Consider the following 9,007-nt stretch of genomic DNA (forward strand, 5'->3'; position numbering starts at 1 on the left):
GATTAAAATACAATAAAATAAAATAAAGTAAAAAAATGTCTTTTATTGCCACGAAATCCTCCCATGGAAGCATTACCCGGATGCTCCCACACAAAATATGCGTCTAGTAGCAGTACTGTGGTGCTGTGCAGCAAATCAAGTGAACTATGCGATGATCCTCAGGGCTTTCCAAGGGGGACGACCCAGTCACCGACGCGCTGCCCCTGTACGAGCCAGACAATGTACGATCAGGCACTCGTCAGGGGGAAGGGAAAATCTACATTTTCCAGCAATGACATTTACTCGCAGTAAATCTAACACGGATCGGCTCAGCGCAGCTCGGGATGACAGACGTGACATTTACAGCCGCCGCGCTTTAACCGGTGTTGTGATGATAAGGTCTTGGATGTCCCACGGAATTGGTGAGATACAGTATCAGACCTAATGGGCATTTCCCTCTTTGCCGCCTCCTGAGAAGGAATGAATTACAGGTGTGTCCGTTGGGGGGGTGGGTGTGAGAGAGCAAAGCAAGTGAATAGAAACATATTTCTTCCAATGTCCCCAGATATGTCTACTCACTGGTCAGTTTCTATGTCACGGGATGTCCATAAATTTCTTAGTCCACAGCAAGTTATTGCTTAGTGGCATGTGATTTTCAAGCATTTGTGATTGTTTTATAGTTAATAATAAATGGAAATATTAAATATGGCTGCATGAGAACAAAGTTCCTTCTTACTGTTCTTTTCTCATTTGCTCTTACTCCCTGCTCCTAAAAACTATGCATTTTCATAATATGAAAAATGTTCTAAGTAAACAGGTTAATGTAAAAATGTATTTTTTTCTCAACATTTTCTTTACAGATATTACACGACATGGTTTTGATAATAATATTAATTTGTTTTTGAAAGAATGTATGTGTATACCTATATAAAGAATTATATATGTGTGTGTCTATATTGTATGTATATATTGTTTTGATAATAATATTAATTTGTTTTTGAAAGAATGCATGTGTATACTATATAAAGAATTATATTGCCCTGGCTGGCGTAGCTCAGTGGATTCAGCGCGGGCTGAGAACCAAAGTGTCGCAGGTTCGATTCCCAGTCAGGGCACATGCCTGGGTTGCAGGCCATGACCCCCAGCAACCGCACATTGATGTTTCTCTCTCTCTCTTTCTCCCTCCCTTCCCTTTCTAAAAAATAAATAAATAAATAAAATCTTAAAAAAAAAGAAGGTCAAGAAGGATTTTGAAATGTGATTCCTCAGTATCTCAGAATGTGTCTTTATTTGCAGACAGGGGTACTCAAAGAGACAATTAAGTTAAAATGAGGTTGTTCCAGTGGCCCTTCATGCAACAAGGCCCAGGTCCTTAGAGGAAGAGGACATTTGGACATGGACACACACAGAGGATGTACAGGCACATGGAGAGGATGGGCACGGACAGCCCGGGAGGGGAGCCTGAGAAAGCTCCTGCCCACACAGCTCTCAGGAGGCAGCAACCCCAAGTACCTGCTGATCTCAGAGTTCCCAGCCACCACTCTGCGAGCTGATGAATTGTGTTGTGTAAGCCACCCACCCGGTGGTACTTGGTTATGGCAAAGCTAGCAAACTCACTCAGCTGTCTCTACTGACAGTTCTCTACTCTGGTCCTGTTACCACGGACAGTCCGGACAGTCCGTTGGGGAACCTGGGAGTCTCCCCCATTGGCCAAAAATCGGGCAGTTCTTACACTGAGCGCACCAAAAGCCAGAAAGATGAATGGACAGGGCCTGAGCGCAGCAAAGGCTAGTGAGATAATTGGATAGAAGAATCCCCTCCCTTCCCTGCCCTAATAAGAACCACAGGCCTGAGCAGGAAGGGTGGGGGGTGGTCTTTGAGACGTGTCTGCACCATTCTCCCAGGTCTTAGCACCCGAATAAACCCTCCTATTGCACCAGCACCCACCTCATGAGATTGGTTTTCTCTGTGGTGAGCAGCAGAGCCCACTAGCTTGGTCACAGTCACTCATCTTTTCTCAACTGAGCTGTTGCCAAACTTGCCTAAAAGCTGTCCCAGGGTATCAGGTGAGCTCTGATGATCTAGCGTTCTTCCTCACCTCTGGATCTCTGCGAGCTTTGTTCTTCTGCCGGAGGTTCCTTCTTCCGCCTCTACCAAGCACCCTGGAGAACCCTGCCTCACAACCAAGCTCCCCGTACTTGGTAAGACTTCCCTGGCCAGACCTTCTCTTTATGACCGCTGTAGTGGAGGGACAAGATTCTGCAACCCTGAAGCTGCTTTCTGGGATGTTCATTGTAAGCTGTTTATCAAGAACCAAAGGACTCAGAACCTTGGACCCTCCTCCCCTTCCTGCCCAAGAGGTTCAGACAGAGAAACTGCTGAAGATGCTGCCTTAGCCTAATAGAATTGGGTGTGATGAGTAGCGTGCTTCAGGCAAGTGTACATAGCTGGATACCCACTGTGTCCCATTGAAGCAGGAGACAGCATAGGAAGAACTCTGAGACCGCAATACTCTCACTGGCCAGCATTGAGCACCCTGCTTGCCAGGAAACGCCTTTTACCAATTAGGTGGAATAAATAGTAAACCGAGGCAGGGAGGAGGAAGGAGACAAGTCTCACATGCTAACTCAGCAGTCCTGAGCCTGGTCTGATAATATTGCCAGGTGTTCCCATATCACAGGAAACACTGTATTAGCAAGAAAGTCTTTGAAATTCTATGTAGTGTTTCCAGTATCTGGGAAAGAAAGCCTTGACACTGTGCTTTCATCCCAAGGCCTGAATGTGGGAGACGGTCCCTGGTGCTGACAGAAAGAGCCCATAAATGACGTTGGAAATTGCCCCAAAATTTAATTAACTGCCTCCTGTCACATATGTGTTTTACAACAGGATGACCAAATAGAGTCTGCAGCAAGATAAGAATTCGGGCAGACAGACCCCCATGCATCCCTAAATTATTTGGGTAGTCACCTTCCCCCAGGAAAGCTGGCACCACATTTACCCGTTAATCAATATGTCACTTTTTTCCCTCCTATCCCACCAACTATATAAGTTCTGAGAACAAAGAACTCTCTCTCTCTCTCTCTCTCTCTCTCTCTCTCTCAGAGGCTCAGGATGGTCTCTCTCTCTCTGGGGCTCAGGGGGCTCTTGGCTCACGGGCCACAGGGCCTCTGGACACCCGGCCTCAGGCTGCCCAGGGGCTTGCCACCCTGGTCTCCAGCCTCTCTTGCTTTTCTCACCCTGACTTACTCTGAAACTTTCCCTTTCACCCCCTGATCTACCCAGTCCTGTTCTCTTCCATGGAGGCGGACCACTAATAAATTGATTCCATACTGCTAGATTTGCTGATGTGTCATTCTTTACATGCGTCAGCAAGAAGAACCAGGTCTCCCCCGTCAACACCATTGTTCCTGAGTCACCCAGCCAGTAGTGTCCTGGCCTGTGCGTTTGGCTCTTCCTCAACTGCTTGTGCATCGCCCATTCTCACTCCTGAAAATCTAATCCCATGGTAGCCCCCCATCCTTCTTTCTCCAAAATGTCCTGGACACGGAATGTTGCCTCACTGTCCTTGGAATTTTCATGGATGTATCACGGCTGTGTGAGTTCCCCATGAGCATGAATTACACACGGACTTTCTCCTGTTGATCTGCCTCTATCCATTTGGTTATTAGCCTAGCCAACAAAACTTAAAAGGTGGAAGGAAAAGTATTCATGTTTTTTAGCCCCTGCAGTAGCTTTTAACACATCTATTACTGGATATACTTTACTTCTTTAAAAATGATTTATTAGCCCTGGCTGGCCTAGCTCAGTGGATTGAACGCAGGCTGCAAACCAAAGTGTCGCAGGTTCGATTCCCAGTCAGGGCACATGCCTGGGTTGCAGGCCATGACCACCGGCAACTGCACATTGATGTTTCTCTCTCTCTCTCTCACTCTTTCTCCCTCCCTTCTCTCTCTAAAAATAAATACATAAAATCTTTTTAAAATGATTTATTTATATGTCTGTTTCTCCTATAAGTCAATGGATTCTTATAAAACAATAAACCATATATGTTAATGTAACACATTTTAAAAATAGCTATATTTAGTGAGGGAAGTGTCCTTTTTTTTTAATTTTTGCTAATCTCTTTATTTGCTAGCTTGTTGAAGACGGTGGCATTCTTATGTCTGCTTCTTTCTGCAAGCGATTGTGAAATATCGTTTGGGTCAAAGCATGTGAAGAAAATGTGGCCTCACTCAAACATAGTTAGAAAAAGGGGCACCACACAGACAGACTGCCTGTAAGGTCCCCAGATCCTGCAAATGCTGTCAGATGCCTCTTTCTCACACCACCCATGAACCAGCCTGCCCTGAACCAGCACCCCAACGTTATGAAAGCAAAGTTCAAAACGTCTCTCCCATCGGGCCAGTCATGGAGATCTCCACCTTGCATTCAGACCCGATGATCTCTCACGCAGAGCCTCACAGGGCCATCCCACCTGGTCTCTGCGTTTAACCGGACTCTCGCATTGTGAATTCTGACCCTCTCACACTCTGTGGCTCCAAACATTTCATTGTTCCTTCTCACTTACAGGGCTGACCTGTAGCGTGGCACATGCTGGAGGGTTCGGAGGGTATAATCCCAGCAGCAGAGGCATTTCCAGATCCAAAGCCAGTTCCATTTTTTAGTCTTCTGAGGAAATTCCATCCTGTTTTCCACAGTGACTGCCCCAGGCTGCATTCCCACCCGCCATGCACTGGGGTTCCCTTTGTTCCAGAGCCTCGCCAACACTTGTTGTTTGTCGATTTATTGATGATGGCCATTGTGACCTGTGTGCGGTTGCATTTCATTGCTGTTTTCATTTGCATCTCTGTTGTCTTTCTTCCAGGTGTGGATAACTCCTTTCCTTAATCACCAAACCTTTGCCTCCAGGATGGAGCCTGGAGGGCGGGCGGCAGGGCCCCAAGGGCCATTCAGGAACAGGAGTCTTCCTCGGCTGACAAGGGTTGGACGAGACACTGCCGTAGAGACAAAGGAAGAAAAGATTTCTTATCGTGTTATTGTTTAACTGAACTTATCGGGGGTGGCACTGGTGGATGAAATTACACAGGTTTTCAGCTCACAGTTCTGTCATTCATCCTTTGCACACTGTGTTGTGTGCTCACCACCCCTCGGCTGGTCCGCTCCCAGCAACCCCAGCTCTCCCCCCTCCCCCCTCCTCTGTGGCATCGCCCCACCCCGCCCCTCTGGTCGTCACCACACTGCTGTCTGAGTCTGTGACGTTCATTCTTCTTTTTTTTAATTATATTTATTTATTTTTAGAGAGGGAAGGGAGGGAGAAAGAGAGAGAGAGAGAGAGAAACATCAATGTGCAGTTGCTGGGGGTCATGGCCTGCAACCCAGGCATGTGCCCTGACTGGGAATCGAACCTGCGATGCTTTGGTTCGCAGCCCGTGCTCAGTCCACTGAGCTACGCCAGCCAGGAGGTTCTTTCTTCTCAATCCCTTCATCTCTTCCACCCAGCCATCCTCCCCCTCCGGCAGCTGTGGGCCTGTTCTCTGTCTTTGAGTCTGTCCCCATTTCCTTGTTCCTTCAGTGTGTTCATTCCATCCCACATAGGAGTGAGATCATATGGTATTTGTCTTTCTCTGCCTGGCTTATGGCACTTGGCATAATGCTCGCCAGGTCCATCCACGCTGTCCCAAAGGGTAAGATTTCCTGCCTTTTTTATAGGCACGTACTATTCCATTGTGGACATGTGCTACAGTTGTTTTATCCACTCGTCTACTGATGGGCACCCGGGGGGCCTGTACACACTGGCTATTGTAAATAGGCCTGTCCTGAGAAGTGGGGAAGTGGGGGGCAACCCAGAGTGTGGAGGGAGGCAGACTGGTCCAAAAGGTGGGCATGGAAGGGTGGGGAAGTGGAGAATTCTGGGAACAAAACACATCATTTCATATTAATCCTCATTGACTTAGCGTTTGTCCAGTTCAATGTAGGCCTCAAAGTAGAGGGTATGGATTACTGTTCATCCTGGCCAAAGTATCACACCTGAAGACACAGGTTCTTCAGAATGAAATAGATACTGAATGAGGTTTCTGATATTCATCCAGTTTTTCCTCCCCATTGTCAGTTGTAAAGGACTCATCCTAAGTCCACCACCCCCCTGTGCTTGCTTTCCCATGCTGACACAGGAAAGACGGCTTTCAGTAAAACGCTCATGAAAACTGGCCTCTCTCCTCCCACTCAGCCATCCCCTGACCTTGCCCTCCCTGCCCCCCACCCCATGCTCCCCCCACTCCCACACACACACAGATGTGGCACATGCAAGATGGGGAAAGGACGCCCCCCCCATAGCAATCAAAAAGCAGATTGAACAGCCAGGTGCTTTATTGAGGTGAGGGGTTATCATCTGCCCGTCACTCACATGGCATACTTCTTGGTCCACGCTCGGGCCATGGTATCATAGGCGTCCCTGTCCCTTAAGTACATTCTGGCAATGGAGGGGACAAAGGCGTCGTTGGGGTTGGGGTCACACAGCATGGAGCTGATGGACAACAAGACTTTGGATATGGTCATTATGGGGGACCACTGGGACCTGAAAATATTCAGACAGATGTAGCCTCTGCGGTTGATATTGGGGTGGTAGATGGGGGTGGTGAAGTAAATCTGCGGAGGCCTGAAGGGGTAATTGCACGGGAACTGTATGTTGAGGCAGAACACCCCTCCCTCATAGGGGCTGTCCGCGGGGCCCGCGATGGTCCCCTTCCATGTGAACATGTCATCGTCCACCGGCGCCGCGGAGCACATGGGCGGCGGGTCGTTGGTGATGTCCGTCAGCTCCTTGCGCAGGCGCCTCAGAGCCGTGGACATGTCCAAGGGAGCAGGGATGGCCCGGATGTCCTGGGAGGGGCAAAGTGGGGGACCACAGGTCAGGAGGGACCACGGGTTAGGGTGGGCGTGGCTTACAGGGGCCAGGGTTAGAGGGGCAGCCACCCCCAGGTCGGTGGGTGGGTAAGAAGGCTGGAGCCGGGCTGTGGGGTGCCAGGGGGTGTCGGGGACTTGGACGGTGGTGGGGGGAGGGGTGGGAGAGCTGGGGACTCACCTGGACCTGCAGGACCTGAGGGGCTCCTGCTCACCTGTGTGCCACTGGTCCCTGGCTCCTCCAGGTCTGCCTCCTCCATGTCCACCTCCTCCACGTCTACCTCCTCCACGTCTACCTCCTCCACCGCTGGCTCCTCCATCCCTGGCTCCTCCACCGCTGGGCCTGCCGCTCACAGCCTGAGCCCTGAGGCTGCGCTGCGGGCACACACAGCGCTGCCCTGGGACAGGACCAAGCGCTCCTGCCTCTCTCTCTGTCTGCCCTTGGCTGCGCACCTGGGGCAGGACGGGATATGCTCTGTGACGTCACAAGGGCCGGGTGATGACGTCAGAAAGTCCGTGGGGGGCAGGGCCGGGGGAGACAGGGGGCCTGAATGCCAGGGAGCGGAGGGTGGGAGGGGCCGTGGAACGGAGCCACAGCGAGGGGCTGTGCAGGGGATGCGGGGTGGAAGGCAGGAGGGGTCACAGGGGGGAACGTGGGGCGTTGAGGACAATGGACCAGAGTGGAAGGGAATGCAGGCGGTGGAGGGGAATGGGGGGTGGGCAGGGGGGACAGAAGGGGCCATGGAGGGGAATGGGGGGTGGAAGGCACCAAGGTCCGTGGAGGGAAGTTCAGGGGAATGGGGAGGTGCAGGGTGGGAAGGACAACAGAGGGCAATGCTGGGTGAGGGGCTGGAGAATCCATGGAGGTGATTGGGAGTTGGGACCAAGGAGGGGCAGGATGGGGAGGTAGGCCGAGAGGCCAGGGGAAGGCGAAGGCGAAGGGGGCGGGGGTGGAAGGAGCCCATGCTCCCTGGCTGGCCCACCGCGGGCGCCCTGCCCTGGTTAGTTGGGTCTCAGGCCCTCCCCCTGCTGAGAGTCACCCCAATGTAGAGGAGCCGTTGGTTCCCTGAATTCCTGCACCCCTCACCCCCGTGAACGCTTCCCGCCCCCCACCCCCGGCTTTGTGCTGATCCCTCTCCTGCCATTCTCGCTCCTGAGCTCACTCTCCCTCTCTTACCACGGACACAAATGCCCTGGAGAGTGAGCTGCCCACGTCCCCACGCTCCACGCCCTGATGCGACCTGTGTGCTTCCCGGGACAGACAGTCTCCTGCACGTTCAGCCTCAGTCCAGGTGACAGCCGTAGTGTCCTTCCCCACCTTCTAACGTGACGTTTCATACCATGTTGGGAAGTTTACTTTCTATGAAGCATGGAAGCCTTCCAAGAGCCGGTCTGCAGCTAGAGCCCATTTCAGTTTTCAGTGACGGACAGGAAAAGCAGGAGGGAGGGGGGAAGAACACCAGTCACCCCCGAGGACATCTGGGCACGGGGGTGTGTTTCTTCATAATAACAATGATTTGGGCAGGAAGGGGTCTCCAGAACACGCGCCGCTGCAGAACCACGTCTTCCACTCATGAGGATGTCCCATAAAGGTGCTCGTTCCCATGCAGCCCTCCTCGCTGGCTTGCACGCGTGGCAATGCGCTGGGGACCACTTTGTGTGCGGTATCGGGAGCTGCAGCCCTGTGCAAGCCTGGCCTCGAAGAAGAGCCTGTAAGTCTTGACCACGGCGCTGGGAATGCTGGGAGGCAGGCATGCCCCGACACTAGCACCTCCCTGCGGGAAGTCAAGCCTAAAGAATGCATTATACCTGCCAGGCTTGCTTTGCTTTGTGTAGTCCTGTTGCCAGGAATCTGTTATCTACCTCCAAAGCAAAAGGAGTCAACTCCTAGTCTCAGGAACTGTAACAGGAAAAGACACCAGCGTTGGGGCTGCCTGTCACTACCAAACCCAATAAGCAATGACAGCGATTGAATCTTTTATGGGTGCTTGATTCAGATGGCCGGCGATCCGAGAAGATGGCGGGTTCATACCCTAACACACCGTCTTCCCTTCTCTTTCCTGGCCAGGTCTTTTATAAGGGGGTGGGGGAGGACAAGCAAGGTGCGGTGAGGGTTTGGAGATTCAGA

General features: G+C 51.4%; 1 protein-coding gene across 1 annotated transcript; it reads right to left on the reverse strand.

The window, feature by feature from the left end:
• Positions 1 to 6,378: 6,378 nt before the first annotated feature.
• LOC114505295 (ubiquitin-conjugating enzyme E2 D3-like) lies at positions 6,379 to 6,828 on the reverse strand. Its single transcript, XM_028523189.1, has one exon. The coding sequence runs from the start codon at positions 6,826 to 6,828 to the stop codon at positions 6,379 to 6,381; it is 450 nt and encodes a 149-aa protein (XP_028378990.1).
• Positions 6,829 to 9,007: the final 2,179 nt, after the last annotated feature.

Source organism: Phyllostomus discolor, chromosome X, assembly GCF_004126475.2.
Source record: "Phyllostomus discolor isolate MPI-MPIP mPhyDis1 chromosome X, mPhyDis1.pri.v3, whole genome shotgun sequence".
NCBI classification, from domain to species: Eukaryota; Metazoa; Chordata; class Mammalia; order Chiroptera; family Phyllostomidae; genus Phyllostomus; species Phyllostomus discolor.

Bases quoted from the DNA above. Each gene is read 5' to 3' on its own strand.
- LOC114505295 (XM_028523189.1), bottom strand. From the start codon at position 6,828: ATGTCCACGGCTCTGAGGCGCCTGCGCAAGGAGCTGACGGACATCACC.